The sequence below is a fragment of the Propithecus coquereli genome, unplaced genomic scaffold, assembly GCF_000956105.1.
Source record: "Propithecus coquereli isolate 6110/MARCELLA unplaced genomic scaffold, Pcoq_1.0 Scaffold68, whole genome shotgun sequence".
Classification (NCBI taxonomy): Eukaryota; Metazoa; Chordata; class Mammalia; order Primates; family Indriidae; genus Propithecus; species Propithecus coquereli.
In genome coordinates, this window is record NW_012152840.1 from 7,818,636 (window position 1) to 7,835,143 (window position 16,508).

The window sequence follows — 16,508 nt, forward strand, 5'->3', positions numbered from 1 at the left end:
TAACTTCCACCATTTAGTTTGGACCTGGCAAAGTCATTTGCAGTGTTTGAGTTTCCCTTGGCTCAATTCTAGGAGCTAGACATCATCAAGATCTGTACACACTCAAAATAGCATGAGTTTTAACTCGAACTGACATTAGCTCGATCAGCCTAATCTTAACATTAGTCAGAGGGTATTAGCTAGAAGCATATTTCTGGGTATGAAACCTTGGGGTATGAAAATTATGTATGTAGATAACAAATCTGGGAAAGTAATTTTGATAGGAAATTTAAATAAATAATTTAATTACATTACCAACCTAAAGCTCAACTCAATTTTGCATTTCTAAAATGTACATATAATTTTGCACTTGGAAAATGCATGTCTAATATGCATTACAATAAAAACAAATATTCCATCACTTTATATGTGTTAAGAGTTGGATGCTTAATAAACATTATTGATTTGAGTCTCCTGAAAGTATTATAGTCTATATCCAACAACCAATGGTATCAATTAGCTATTGAAAGGTTTGTCATATTTGTACCCATGTATTTAAAAAAACTTTTTGGTTTAGCTATACTTTTTGGAATTTGAAAATTTATCAAAAAGGTTTTATAAAATTTAGGGTAGTAGCTAGTTCCAGGAATACTGAGCCAACCCATGTTCCTTATTTGGCTGAAGATAAATTACCAGTGGCCATTTGGATTTTCCAAGGGGCATATATCAAGGCTGGTTTGGGAAAATCTTGGCATTTCTTATTAAACAAATGCCAGGCATCCTGATTCAAACACCAGAGATAGAAAAAACTAAAAAGAAAGAAAATCAATTCTGGGCCTTTCTTCTTCTTAGCACAATCTTCTCCCTTTTCTCTAAAGATATACGATGGTGATCTCGAGAGTGAATTCAACAATTTTGAAGACTGGGTGAAAACTTTTGAGCTCTTCAGAGGCAAGTCTATGGAGGATGACCATGGTCTTGATGGAGACCGAGTCATAGGGAAGTTTAAGGCAAGTTCAGTGTTCCAATGTTAACCCTCCCTGTCCGTAAATAATAATCAACTGTGACTCAATTCTATTAATGGAATTGTGGCATGGGATGTGTGTAAGGAGAATCCTTAATCTTCACTCAAGCTCCTCTCTGGAACCCTACAAAACCTAGCCCTAGCCTTTTAAGATATTTTTGGTTTGTGACTAGTGGATCAGAGCTCCATCTGGTAAAATATAAGGAGACAGAGTCGTTACCTAAAAGGACCACTGAACTATACCTTTCTCTCTCCACAAAACGTGTGACTGGTGCAAGCCTACCAGCTGGACAATTAAACTAATCAAGTGACACAAGATCTTCATCTGGTAGACCTACCACGTCAGTGTCACAAAGCAGTGGCCAGCATTTGCTATAAACCTACTGCATGCTGGGCCCTCAGGTTGCACCATAGTGTGTTGGAAATAGCACGGGAGTTGCAGTTTGCCAAGCTGGATTTAAATTCTAGTTATAGTACTAACTAGCTGCATGATCTGGAACAATGTATTTCATCTCCCTGAGCCTCAGTTGCTGCATCTGGAAATATGAATACTGCAGGCAAGATGGAATGAGATAGTGGGGAAGCCCTAGCACAGCACCCCCAATGTAAAAGGCACTTGGTGTCCTGTCTGTTCGGTTCCTCACATAACAGTCCCATAAGAGGGGTGTTAATGTACAACACCGATTCACTGGCATACCGTGAAGAAGCTCAGATGCATGCAGGTTACGTGAACTGCCTGAGGACATCCAACTGGCAAGGGTAGCTCCAGCCCAGGTCCTGCAGACTCCCAGGCTGTGCTCATCTTCCCAGCGCTGTGCTCTCTGTGGATTTTGGTGGGACATAGAGCCATCTTCTTTCAATGGGTTGTGTTTTCTGGTTCCAGGGCTCCTTCTGCATTTACAAAAGCCCCGAGGATTTTAGCTCCGAGGACAGCGGGCAGCTGAGAATACAGCAAGGGATTCCGCCCAACCACCCCGTCAAAGTCCTGATCAGGGTGTACATTGTCGCGGTGAGCCATCCTCGTGTGTCCTCAGGGGGTACAATAGTCTGCCCAGGCTGCCATAACAAAATACTGCAGACTGGGTGACTTACGCAACAGAAATGTATTTTCTCACAGTTCTGAAGGCTCTAAGTCCATGCTCAAGGTGCTGTCAGAGTGGTTTCTGGGGGGGCCTCTCTTGCTGGTGTGTAGACAGCTGCCTTCTTGCTGTGTCCTTACACAGCCTTTCCTCTGTGTGTGTCACACAGGTAGAGAGAGACAGATCTCTGGTATCTCCTCTTCTTCTTTTTGTTTTTTTGGGAGGGCATCCATTTTGGGTTGTTTCTTTTTCCGTCTCCTTCTCTACTTATGAAGACTGAGCCCTAGCAGGTTAGAGCCACACCACTGTGAACTTATTTAACCTTAATTACCTCCCTAGAGCTGCGTCTCCAAATACAGTCACACTGGGGGCTGGAGTTCATCATATAAATTTGGGGAGGACAGAATTCAGTCTCTAACCGGGGCAATGACTGGTAACATAGGCATTTCCTAACTTTTGGGAGGGGCATATAAAGTTGCTCTGTGTAGTTTTATCTGCTCCCTGTGGTGGCCTACAACCGAATGGGACAGAAGCAGGGCGTTCACAGGCTAGACAGTTAGAGGGAGAACCAGGGCAGGACAGGGCAGCTGCCACCATGGAATTCTTCCCCCACGACTACGCCTCTGCACTATTACAGCCAGAAATTTCATTTTGAATGTATTTCCAGGCAAGATGTTATCTCCTCTAGGCTTCCTCCTTTCTGATGATGAGAGCACAAAACTTTAATTAGGAAACTTTCAGTCTGATTGCCAGGTAGCTCAGGGCCAATCTGACACCCAATCAAAGCAACTGTATGAACCCTGGTGATTCATGGATTTGTTTTTATCTCCTGACCTTGGACCTGATTTTAACAATCATATTTGATTGTAATAATCTTATATTAACTCTTTGCTTACACTTACCTCCCTTTTAAGAAACCTAAATGAAGCATCAAATACAAATGAATTCTTCATGAATGCTGAGGGAGAGTGAAATGTTCTTCCATCATGCAGTTCTCAGGTTTCCTTCCTCATCCTCGTATCATCACTACAGCCACATGTGCCAGGGATCTTGTGATGAAAAGGACACAGTCTCTGCCCTCAAGAAAGTCACTGTCTAGTTGGAAGATTAGGTGCACGTGTGAAGAGTCGCTGACAATGCCTAGGAGTCTCTATTAAACACCCACCCACAGGACAGTTGAGACCAGACTTTTTAAAACGTTGTTCAGGAGGTCACTCGTGTCTTGGGAGCTAATTAATATGCATTTCTCAGGGAAGAGACTATGTGTTCAAATAAATTTGAAAAGTAATGCCTATAATAATTTATTTTCCTTCTCTAATCCCTGAGATTCACAAAGCTCATTAGCACATTCGAGGCTCTGAGAATTCTAGAAGCAAAGAAACCTATTTAACTGTATCTTGAATAGCATTTCCTAAACTTTTTGCCCTACATCTTTTTTACTCCCTACAGAAAATCCTATAGAACTATGGTTGTGTGGGACACGGTTTGGAGAAACCAGAGATAGAAATTATGAATAGTAGGGAGGAGAGGGAGAAATTTCTGTGGTCTATAGAGATTGAAGAAGGATTTGTCCCTTGATTTATTTATTCATTCAGCAATTCTCTACTGCACACCTTTTATGTGCCCAGGACCCTCTAGACAAGGGCCAGGCATGCAGATCAGGTTTCTGCCCAGGAGGCAGCACAGAGGAGGGAGACTTGGGCTGGAACTTGAGAACAGGAGGGACATGACAAACCGAGAGTCAGAAGGTGGCGGCCCTGTGTTGCAAGAGGTAGGATAAATAGACTGCGGTTACAGTCAGTACTTTTCATTGACATTTCTAGTAAAGTGGTGATTATGTATGGTTTGCTGTCTTGTACTAGTATTTAATTAATTAACTAAATAATAAGTTAATTTTAAAATCTTTTATTTTAATAGAATGCCGAAAAGTAAAAAAAAAAAAAAAAACTACTTAAAAGTTGTACAAAGAAAGAAATCAAATTTCCCCACCTCTGTTTTTATTTTCCTTACTTAACAAGCTTTGTTGGACATTTTCCAGGTCAGTATATATAGGACTTTTTCATTCTTTTTAGTAGCTACATGGCATTTTCTTGAATGAATGTAGTATCCATTCATTCATTTGACAGATATTAAGATGACCCTGTTTATGTCCTAGAGATAAAGCAATGAACAAGATAGACAGTGCCCTGCTCTCCTGGAGATTACAGCCTAGTTGGGAGTAGTATGGGGATCAGGAAGATATACAAATAAACAAAGGAACAGATAAATAAACAAGATAGTGTCAGAGATAACTACGATGTAGAGAATTAAAATTGAGTGATGTGATCAGAGGAAATGGGGGAGGGGCTATTTTGGGTTATGTTTCTCCCCAAGTAATCAAAAAATAGGTTGTTTACAATTTTTGCCTATTCGACAGTGCTCTAGTGAACATCCTGAAACAAATAGATGGCTTTATAGGTTTACACCGTTCTTTTTTCTTTTTGGGTTTTTTTTTTTTTTTGAGACAGAGTTTCACACTGTCACCAAGGCTAGAATTCGGTGGCACAATCATAGCTCGCAGCAACCTCAACTCCTGGGCTCACGTAATCCTCCTGCCTCAGGCTCCCAAGTAGCTGGGACTACAGGCACATGCCACCACACCTGGCTAATGTTTCTATTTTTTAGTTGCCCAGCTAATTTTTTCTATTTTTAGTAGAGTTTCGCTCATGCTGATCTCGAACCAGCATTGCCATTCAAGCAATTCTCCCGCCTCAGCCTCCCAGAGTGCTAGCATTACAGGCATAAGCCACCATGGTCGGCCATATAGGCTTACACCATTCTATCTGTAGGACAGAATCCCAAATACAGGCTTGTTTCTCACTCAACTTTCGTTGCTCCAGAGTTTCTCCATCTTTTTGATAATATTTCTCACTGGCTTCCTACCTTGGCCTTTCTGTGGAAAGTATTTGCTTTTGATAGTTTAAGATGCAGCTTGTCTAGAATCAGATTTCACTCTCAGAAACTGATCATCATTCAACTGGCCAGTGCTAAATGCAAGACTGACCAGGTCATGGATTCAGAGACATTTAGTTCTGGGAGGACCTTCAGGTCTACCCATGCATGATTTTACCCATAGATTTCAGAGAGACAACATTACTTGCCCAAGATCACACACTGCTTAGAAATACAGTCATGTGTCTCTTAACAACAGAAATACATTCTGGGAAATGAATGGATTGTTAGGTGATTTCATCATTGCACAAACATCATGGAGTGTTATTTCACAAACCTAAATGGTATGGCCTAATAGCCTGTTGCTCCTAGGTTACACACCTGTATAGCACATTACTGTACTGAATACTGCAGGCAGCTATAACACAATGGTATTTGTGTATCTAAACATAGAAAAGGTATAGTAAAAATACAGTATAAAAGATAAAAAAAAAAATGGTACACTTGTATAGGGCACTTGCCAAGAATGGAGCTTGCAGAACTGGAGTGCGTCAGTGAGTGAATGTGAAGGCCTAGGACATTGCCGTACACTACTGCAGATTTTATAAACACTCTACACTTAGGCTACACTACATTTACAAAATATATTTTTTTCCTTATTCAATAATAAATTAACCTTAGCTCACTGTAACTTTTTTACTTTATAAGCTTTTAAATTTTTTATCTTTGACTCTTTTGTAATAACACTTAGCTTAAGACACAAACACATTATACAGCTGTGCAAAAATATTTTTTCTTTATAGTCTTATTCTGTAAATATTTTTTCTATTTTTTTACTTTGTAAACTTTTTTGTTAAAAACTAAGACACAAACACACACATTAGCCTAGGCCTATACAGGGTCAGGATGATTGACATCACTGTCTTCTACCTCCACTCTTGTCCCACTGGAAGATCTTTAGGGGCAGTAACATGCATGGAGCTGTCATCTTCTATGATGACAATGCCTTCTGCTGGAACGACTCCTGAAGGACCTGCCCGAGGCTATTTTACAGTTAACTTTTTTTAAATAAGTAGATGGAATATATTCTAAAATAAGAATAAAAAGTGTAGTATATTAAATACATAAACCAGTAACATAGTCATTTATTATCATCATCAATTATATGTACTGTACATAATTTTGTGTTATACTTTTATATGACTGGCAGTGCAGCAGGCTTGTTTATAACAGCATCACACAAACACCTGAGTAATGCGCTGCACTAAGATGTTACGACTGCTGCAACGTCACTAGGTGCCAGAAATTGTTCGGATCCATTATAATTTTATGGAACCACTGTCATATATGTGGTCCATCCTTGACCAAAACGTCATTAAGAGACTTGTGATGTAGAACTAGAACTCAAACTCATGCCTCCAGCCTCCTGGTCCACCATATTCCTCATCACTCTGAGCCAAGAGCTTCTTTCCACAGGGGAGATGACTCCAGAGAAAGTTGAACTTGGACAAAGCCAATCATTTTTCTTTTAACAGCAAGAGGAACTGCTGGAGCAGTGGTTCTTAACCTTGGCTGCACATTAGAATCATCCAGGGAGCTTTTCAAAATCCCAAAGCCCAGGGCCAATTAAATCAGCACATCTGGAGATAGAACTCAGGCATCTGTATTTTTGAAAGCACCTGGGTGACCCCAGAGTGCAGCCAATGTTGAGAACCACTAGACCAAAGAAATTTTTCTTTTTCTCCCTAGGCATTTAATCTTAGCCCAGCTGATCCAGATGGAAAATCAGATCCCTACATTGTGATCAGGATTGGCAAAACAGAAATCAAAGACCGGGACAAATACATCCCCAAGCAACTGAACCCAGTATTTGGAAGGTTGGTGGCCATCTGTGCTGCGTTGTGTTACCCTTTCTGCATTTGATCCTGCTGCGTTTCTGTGAAGGATCAGGGCGTGTGTGTGTGTGTGTGTGTGTGTGTGTGTGTGTGTGTGCGCACATGCACGCCAGGGAGAAATGGTGGGAGGAAGTTAAATGCTGACTTCTGCTCTGGATGCCAGCCAACCAGCCAACCAAACCTATATTCGCAGAGCAGAGTCCAATTCTTTCCATGGTCTCTACAGAATCTGGTGAACACACAGTGATCTTCATACCCATAGTTTTCTAATAACCAATTCCTAGATCTTGGATTTAAGAGGCACTTTGAAGGGTCATCGGATTCAGCCCCCTGCTTTCGGACAGAGACGTTTTTTCCTTTTTATAAACAAGACAACCATGGTCCAGAGAGGTTAAGGAGCATATTCAAGTTCACACAGCTTTTAATTGGTGGAGAAGGATGCAGATGTTTGGTCTTTTGTCTCCTACTAAAGGGATTTTTTCATCATATCATTTTGCTGCTCATTTGAGGTGACTCTTGAGGTCAGAAAGGTGAACTGTGTCCCCCAGTTGTGTTTTGTTTTCTTGCGAAGTGTTCAAACCCATTGCATTCGTGTATGTGTTGGTGAACTAGGCATTCTCCAGCTCACGGCAACCCTACCGCCCTCATCGATCCTAGGACAGGGTGTGTCACACAGCAGTGTTCCCTGCTTGAGTTTGTGCACTTGGCTGGCATCGACTTTGGAATCAAGGTGACGTGGGTTTCGCTGTGCCCCATACAACCTGTGTGACCTTCTGCAGATGATTTATCTCTCTGCTCCCATTTTTCCTCATCTGTGAAGCAGCAGCAGTGACACCTGACTCAAATTCCTTTAGCAGATTAAATATGTCAAGCACCTAACACATCGCCTATGCCAGCACACACTAGATACTCAGAGCACGTCAGTGCCTTTCCTGTCCTCCTGGGTAATCATTTTAGCAATGGATACATCCTACTTGTATTTAATTCCCTTTTTTCCTGAATAGCTAGGATCATGTATAAAATCTCCATAGCCTCATTTACATTCATTTACACATCTGTGACCACTGCAGACCCTGACATTTGATTAGCACCAGCCTCTTACATCTTATTGCTCCTGAGGAAATGAGGCAATAAATGATCTTGCATGTCCAGATTAATGAGAAAGACTAGAATGACAGTGCCGGGGAAACTTACCCTTGCTTCCCTGATCCAGAGATGAACTTTATCATCGCCTGCCATTTGTGTAACTAGTGCTTCAGTGGGCGAAGTTCTTGGCAGTCACTTTTTATTAGCTGCTTTCACCACGGTGCCGTGAATTAGACTGGTTTTATTACCCGTGTTATACGGCCATGGCAAACAAGAGAAGAGGGTGAGGGGACAGTCCCTCCTGCCTCTGGCATTGCAGGGCCTCTTCCAGAAGCTCTCCAGGTGTGGCTGTTTTGCCAGATGTGTATTTAATCATTACTTGGGAACAAAAGTTGCCAGCACAATCCCACAGTGTTCCAGCAGGGAGAGCGGGTGGTGAGGGAGCTCTTTTGCCTGACCAGGGGTCTGGGAAGTCCCTACTCATGACCTCACTGCCTTGGTATCCGTGTGAGGGTGTCACAGCCTCCACCCCCTGGTGCCCCGGCACTTGTGCTGCTTCAGCTTCCTTCATAGCCTCTGACGTGGATGAGGTGTCCATGCGTTTATGGGCCACCTCCCATCTCCCCACGAGAATGCAAGGTGTATTTGAGCAGGGACTTACTTGCTCTAGTCTGGTCAATGTAACATCCCCAGCACCTAGGACGAGGCCTGGCACATGGCAGGTGCCCAATAAGTATTTGTGGAATGAATGGATGGATGCATGGATGGATGGGCAAAACTCCGGTCAATTCTTAGTGGGATTTAATAGGACTCTGTCTCTCTGCATTGTCTTGAGTGACACTTGTCTGCTTTGGTGGCTCCTTGCTGCTCTTATGATGTCCAAAACGTTTCCCATTGTCCCCACTGCCTTGACAATTACCCATAAAGAAAAATGAGATCCTAAGGGGTGGATCTAGGGCTGACTAAACCAGTTCTCCACCTCCCCTTGCTCAGTTGCACCTGCAGGCCTCTGCCCTCGCTGTGCCCTCGCCATGGAACACCCTTCCTTTTCTTGTCTACCTGCACAACTTCCTTCATTCCTCACAATTACGGAGAATCCACCATGTGTCAGGCACTCTGCTAGGTGCTGGGTCACAGTGGGCACCAGGCCACAGTCTGTACCTTCAGTGCACCTGTGAATATTTAGAGAAAATAAAATAAATGGTGATTACAACAGAGTGCCACAAGTCCTGTGAAGACACCAGGAGGGCACCTGACCATCTCGCGGGTGTTGGGGGTGGAGGTGGATGGGTGCTCAAGAGAGCACCCCGCGAAGTCCAGAGTGGAGGGAGGACGTGACATGGCAGGAACTGTGGTACCGGTCAGGGTTCCATCACAGAAAGAACCAACAGGAGACTGCGTGTGGTGAGTGCAAGCGTTAATTTCCTAGGGCTTCCTTAACAAGGCATCATAGACTGGGTGGCTTAACCAGCAAAAATTTATTCTCTCGCAGTTCTGGAGACTGGAAGTCCGGTGTTGGCTGGGTGGGTTCCATCTGAGGGCTTCCAGGGAGAGTTCATTCCATGCCTCCCTCCTGGCCTCTGGCTGTTTGCTGGCCATCCTTGGGCTCTCTTGGCTTGTGGAAGCATTGTTGCAACTCAGCCTTCATCTTCACGTGGCCTCTCCCTGTATCTCTGAACACTGTCTTCCCTCTGTGCTCGTGTCTCTGTGCCAAGTCTCCTCTTTTTATAAGGACACCAGTTGTCTCGGATGAGGGCCCACCCTAATGACCTCATTCTAACTTGATTACCTCTATAAAGAGTCCACTTCCAAATGAGTCACATTCTGAGATACAGGGAGTTAAAACTTCAACATACCTTTTTTGGGGAGATACAATTCAACCCATAACAATACATACTGTTTTTGCTCTTTATTATGATATAATTGTTTTTCTCATAAGGATTTACAACTGGTTAGATGAGGCCCACCTAGGTTATCAAGGATAATCTCCTTTACTTAATCATAGATGTTAATCACATCTACAAAACACCGTCATAGCAACACCTGGATTAGTGTTTGAGTGAATAACTGGGGACTATGGTCTAGCCCAGTGACCATCACCTGTGAGTAGTGTGAAAGTGTTTGTTCTTTCCAGTCAGGCAGTCATTCAGTGACAGATGGTGTGCCATGCCCTGGGGAGGTATAGAGGTGGGCTGACTCCATTTCCATGGGACCCACACCCCCATGGAGGAGGCAGGCATTAACCAGAACATCAGACAGATATCAAATTGCTTGTGTGACGCACTCTGTAAAAGAGACGTGCATGGGCCTTTGAGCCTGTGTAATCAGGGGACTTGAGCTGGTTGGGAGAAATCACTAAGATGAGAAGCTCCATGGGTCTGGAGCAGGGCACACGTCCACCTGCCCTCAAATCTCAGCTAAAGATTCATCTCTTGAAACCTTCCATACTAACCTGCCAGAACTCTGTCTGAGTTCCTGCCACCTTATTTAGCCATTTTCTTATCTGCCTTCTCCACTGGAAGGAAATTGTTTTACTTATCTCTTAAACCCGCAGCTCCTGGCACTTAGGGAATGTGTAATAAATGTCACATGAGCAAATGAATAAATTGAAGAATGAACATATGGACAAAGAAACAATGGGACATCTTTGCTCTGCAGCTCAGAAGCTCTTCATGCCTTCACCATGTCTCAGTTTTTGCCCATTTTGTGATGCATTATCTTTTCTCAAGCCACCGTGGCATCTAGAGATAGTATCTCACTGACACACAAGTTGGTATTAGCCTAGTTTTTTCCCGGGTGACTAGAAGTCCAGCCATGATGGGCTGTTTTTGGTAAGCCTTTGAATGACAGCTTGTTAAAATTCAGGTGAGGTTAATCTGTGTGCATACAGCTTGGGGAGATGGACCAGGCAGATTCAGTCCTCTGTCCTGGTTGCCAGGGGCAGTTAAGCACTTACTAAGTCCTTCCTCGATGACAGTCATGGTGATGGCTCAGGGGTAGACGCCTGGAGGCTTCCTTAGAATATACCTCCAGAGTATCAATTATAGTTTAGAATCCAAATCTTAGAGCCTAGGGAAGCAATATATGCCTTCATATGGAAGATACATGGATTGTCTCTTCCCTGCACAGTGATATCCATGACCCACTACAACCGCCTCAGTCAGTTACAATCATTGGAGCTGTCCAGCATCTCTGCTTCTTTCTCTCCAAGGAGGGTTAATTGGCTCTGGGCAGGCTGCAATTGTAGTCCCTGCCACACTGGAGAGTGACTGTCAGGGCTAAGTGGTTCTGACCCTGAGAGCAGCAGCCCAGACAGGCCTGTGGACATGCAGAGAAATAACAGGCCCACCCTTCTCCTTCTTCCTGCCTCCTCTACACTCCTTGCTCCCAACCCAGTGCATCCAAAGTGGCCATAGTCCAGAACAGCTGGATAAACAGTGGTGTGCCCCGATTTTATTTCCAGGAAGGCATTTGCCTATAATACAGGGTTTCACTCAAAATTTAATGCCCAAGCAAAAGCCCTAATGCAGGAACCCAGTAGTGTGGATAATCCATTGTCGCAGGAAATCCGACAGCCTTACTGTTCCTTGGGACACCTTGCATTGGTGTGGTATCCTTGAAAGAGCACCTAACTAGGAGTTAGGAAACTGGCATTTATCCCAAATTGGCCTGATATATGATCTGTGGCAAGTCACTTCTGTCCTCTAGATTTCCGCTTCCTTATCTGTAAAATGATAGGATTGGATATTGATTTCTGAGATCCCTTACAGTTCAAGGAAACATTTATGTAGTGTGTACTCTCCATAGGCCAAGTGCAAGCCCCAGAAATGCAGAGATAAAAAGGCAAGTCCCTGTAAAGACAGCACTCCAATCCTGCAATTCTGTTTTTATGATTTTCCGTCCTCAATAGGGTTTTCATTTAAAATAAATCCAGCTGGGATTCCTTGTGAAAGCAACAATGGAGGGGAAGGGGAATGGCAGTGTACTGGGCACCAGTTGAAAGCCTGGAAGTAAAATATGTGTTTTATAGAAAAAATCTTTCCTTTAACCACCATGCCAAATTATACAGAAAACATATTTATCCCATTTGCACAGAAGGAGGTTGAGAGGAATTAACACACTGACTGCTACACCAGAAAAAATTTTTTCCTTGGGGTCATGGTGTTTTATTACAAAAATAGAATAAAAACTTGGAAAACAAAATGATCTTTTTGAATGTAATGAAAAATTTGTTACTTTTTATTGTTTTCTGTGTGTGAGTTATATGCAATTAAATTGTCAATATTAATTGTAACAAGAACATCGACAAGTGAGATTTTCACGAACCAACTGCAGGGTTTTGCCCAGGGAGCCACCCATCATGTAACATGTATGCTACAGCATGGCAGTATGAGTTGCCTGTGTACCACGAGGCTCCCAAGGTAAAGAAATGTATGAATTACACATGCTTCATGAGGCCCCAGGCTCAAAACTAGCATGAGTTAAATACAACTCACATGGCAGTTAATGTGTTAAATAACTTTCCCAAAGTTTTACAACCTAAAGTTGCAAGTTCGAAATCAAGACTAGAAATCAGTCCTGTTTGAGATCAAAATCCAAACCCTGTCCATCGTGCTGTCACCCTAGCTGAAGACTATAAGACATGGCCGGTGAAAGGGAGATTACTAGCTATAGGTAATTAATAAAGGAAAGGGAAATTGATTGTACTTCAGTGAGAAATTAAACCCAACATATATCCGGTCAGTATTAACTGAGTTGTTGAGCATTTACGAAGTTCACATAAACAGTAGCCTAGCTAAAGTGAAGCTGGGAAACATTCCCTGTGCCACCAAATGTTGTTGATTCCTGAAGCCTCTTCTTGGACCACAGGTCATTTGAGATCCAAGCCACATTCCCAAAGGAGTCCATGCTCTCCGTCCTTATCTACGACCATGATATGATTGGGACAGACGACCTCATTGGCGAGACCAAGATTGACCTAGAGAACCGCTTCTACAGCAAACACCGAGCCATCTGTGGCTTGCAGAGCCAGTATGAAATGTAAGTTCTTTCTCCTGCGGAGACACTTGGTGTTCCGAAGCCGTAGCCATCAGGCTGTGGACTCTGCATCCCAATCCTCTATCTTTATGAAGACCAGCTTTAATATCTCATATGGGCTCCATCTCAGCAGGGCTGGTTTGGGGAAATGCTGTTCGGTGCCCTTGGGGGTCACTGGGGCTGGGAGGCAGCTCTGATGCAGAACCAAAGGCAGGTTCTTAGAGAGTCAAGAGCTAGATTGTATGTATTCACTCTGTCATTGTGCCTGGTAGGCAGGGTTCTCTGGCAGGGAGTGATGTTAGAAGAATGATTGATACAATACAAATGCCAATATCCCAGCTTATTAGTAACCAAGCAATTTTAATAACCAAGCACTTGACATGGAGTGTCTCATTCAATTCTCTCAAACAACCCGTTGAGGTGTTATTTTACAAATAAATGAAGAATGGACCCAATTCTCACTCTTTATAAAGATGTTGAATTCTGCTTAATTTTAAAATATAGACTATCGGCTTTATTTTTAAAAAGTATGTTGTACATAACATCACAAGAAAAAAAAAAATTCTAGCCAGGAAAATACAAAACATTCATTAGCATTTCATGATGTAATTTGAAAAATATTTTCCTGAATATAAAATAATACATATTCATTGTAGAAAATTTGGGAAATACTGAAAGTACAAAATCATGATCAAATTATTCCACTCAGAGATAACTCATAAAATTCTTGTGTACTTCCTTTCAATATTTTTTCTTTGCTATTTTTCCCCAAAGTTGGACTCATACTATCCAGGCAGTTTTATAACCTACTTATTTCACTTATCCTTATATCCTAAGCATTTTACGTCATTAAATATTATTATAATCATTATCTTAATAGCTCTATAATATTCTATCATATGAATTCATTATAAAATGATATAACCCATTGGGCTTCCTTAACTTTAGGCTGTTTATATTTTTCTTCTATATTCTATTACAAATACTGCTGCTATGAGCATTCTCATACAAAAGCCACTGAACACCTCTTGATAATTCACTCAGTATTCATTCATCTATGCGGATTGCTCCTTTAGAAGGAATGAATGTTTTAAAGATTTCTAATGTATACGTCCAAATGGCCCCCCAGAAGGGTTGCACCAATTTACACTGTCACTGGCAGAGTCTGGATGTCTTTATCCTCCAGGGCATGATTTTCAGACAGTCTCTCTTTCTGGCCTGCTCTTCCCTGCGGCTAGAAAGCCACTTTAATTGTGGGTCCCTAGTAAATCCATAAGCCCTTGGGGTATTTGCTCAGCTCTCCAAGCACCTGCGAGGGTTGCATTCAGAGAGTGATTGATTGGCTGCTCTCACTCTGAAACTGGGGAACGAAGCCACACATATGTGGTGCGGCCCTTGTTCAGAAGAATTTCCTGGCAGAGGACCTGCCAGGGAGCAGAATTCTTGTCAGAGGAGTTGCAACATTTATTTGCTGAAAAGTTTTTAAAATAAGACTAGGCATCTATTTCTGGGAAGGCCTGTGTGAGGCTCTGGGCTGACTTGGGTGACCTTCTCAGGATCTCCACGTCTCTGGCACAATGTGGGAAAACTACTGTGTAGCTGTTTTCCATGCCATGCTGATTTATTCAAATGCTTAAGCAAGTTAGATTCTGAGGAACCCAGTGTCCCGGCGAGCAGAGCTTATCTTGGTCATGGCTCTTAAGAAGCACTTCATTGTAAGTTAATAAATTTTAACCAAACAGCTAGTTTTTAAGAGAAGAAGGGGTTGGGAAGATTTAGAAACTCACCATAAGGAAAATCACTGATTAGAGAAATAAGACATCAAGACTTTCTGCCATGACTTTGAATCTGTAACATGATTTTTTTGTGTGTGAGGGAGGAGAGAGTAGGAAAGAAATGGAGAAATTGAAAGGATGAGCTGTGCTTTCCTCTTGGAATCAGTAGCAGCCACATGGCCTTTCTGCTAGCAATAGAACAAAACTCAACAAAAGTCACCTGCAAAGCAATGCATAGGATCAGAAAGCAGATTGGTGACTGCCAAGGGCTTTGGGGAGAGGGAAAGAGGAAACTGCTTTCTGGGTAGAGGGTTTTCTCTTGGGCTGTTGAGAACTTTCTGGAATTAGATGGAAGTGGTGGTTGCACATCATCATCAACATACTAAATGCCACTGAGTTGGTCAACTTTAAAATGGTTAATTTTCTTATGCATTTTTCACTTCATTTTTTTAAAAGAGAGGTACATTACTTAAAAAACAAACAAACAAGTAAACAAAACTACCTGAAAAGGATTTTTCTCTCAACCTGACCAGAAGTCTTGTCTTTCATGTAAACTGTATATATGCAGAGGTGTTTGACCAGAAAAGAGAGAAAATAAAACCAAGCAAAACAAAAACACTAGCCTCAAGTATATAGAATAGCAAGTTGAATCTGAAGGAAACTGCACAGATTACACTTGGCAGGACCTCTTAATAGGGACCTCAAAGTGTGTCCTCCCAGGGAGAAGACAAGCCTCACCCATCTGTCCTCCCTGCCTTTTCAGAGAAGGATACAATGCCTGGAGAGATACATCCAAACCCACTGAAATCCTCACAAAGCTCTGCAAAGACAACAAGCTGGATGGACCCTACTTTCTCCCTGGGAAAATACAGATAGGAAACCAGGTCTTTTCTGGAAAAACCATCTTCACTGAAGAGGACACTGGTAACTCCCTGATGTTGCTCTTCTTTTGAAAAATCCTGATTCTAGTGACATTTTTGGCTGGGGACAGAGGGACATCTAATTACACAAGTAATGCATGCTCATGGTAGAAAATATGGAAAAGTGAGGATAATGAGAATCACTCATAATCCCCAAATCCAGAGATAACCATGCATGCTGCATACTGGCATATTTTCTTGCACATGTGTGTGTGTGCATGTGTGTGTGTGTCTAATGTGTCACATTATTGCAGAATTATAAATATATTAAATACCATACATATAGTTTTGTACCGCACTTTTTCTATTTCCAATAGATTATGATGATTCTCCTTGGTTCTTTGAAATGATCACCGATAATACTCCATTTTATGGCTAAGCCATTTATTTCCATTATGTTCATTTTTTGTATTGCCAGTGCTACAACGAACTTCCTTACACACATTCTTGTGCATTTCTGTTTCTACAGTATAGATCATAGAAGTAGAATCGTTGTGTCAGAAGATAGGCAATAGCCTTAAAATGAATAAAAAATATATATAATTGGACACAACCCAAATTACCCTCATAAATATCATACCAATAATAATCCTACTTTAACACGAAGATTTTCCATGTGAGTACCATGGGACATACCACAAAGATCCCACAGAGGCTTCCATACACTTAGGATGAGGAAAAAAGCCACCTTTACTTTAATGATATGGAAAAATTCTTGCACTGTCACATCCATGTAGTTGATGCTTAAAAATTCTCTACATAGGGGTCAGTACTTTTGATGC

At 42.0% G+C, this 16,508-nt stretch overlaps 1 protein-coding gene across 1 annotated transcript in view; it reads left to right on the forward strand.

Annotated features, from left to right (window-relative positions):
* Positions 1-16,508, forward strand: part of FER1L6 (fer-1-like family member 6) — a 128,793-nt gene that overhangs the window by 87,702 nt on the left and 24,583 nt on the right. Inside the window, exons 30-34 of the mRNA XM_012660820.1 lie at positions 858-989; positions 1,887-2,012; positions 6,763-6,890; positions 12,864-13,034; positions 15,570-15,730. Of these exons, the coding sequence (XP_012516274.1) occupies positions 858-989; positions 1,887-2,012; positions 6,763-6,890; positions 12,864-13,034; positions 15,570-15,730 (718 nt within the window). The remainder of the gene's footprint in view (positions 1-857; positions 990-1,886; positions 2,013-6,762; positions 6,891-12,863; positions 13,035-15,569; positions 15,731-16,508) is intronic.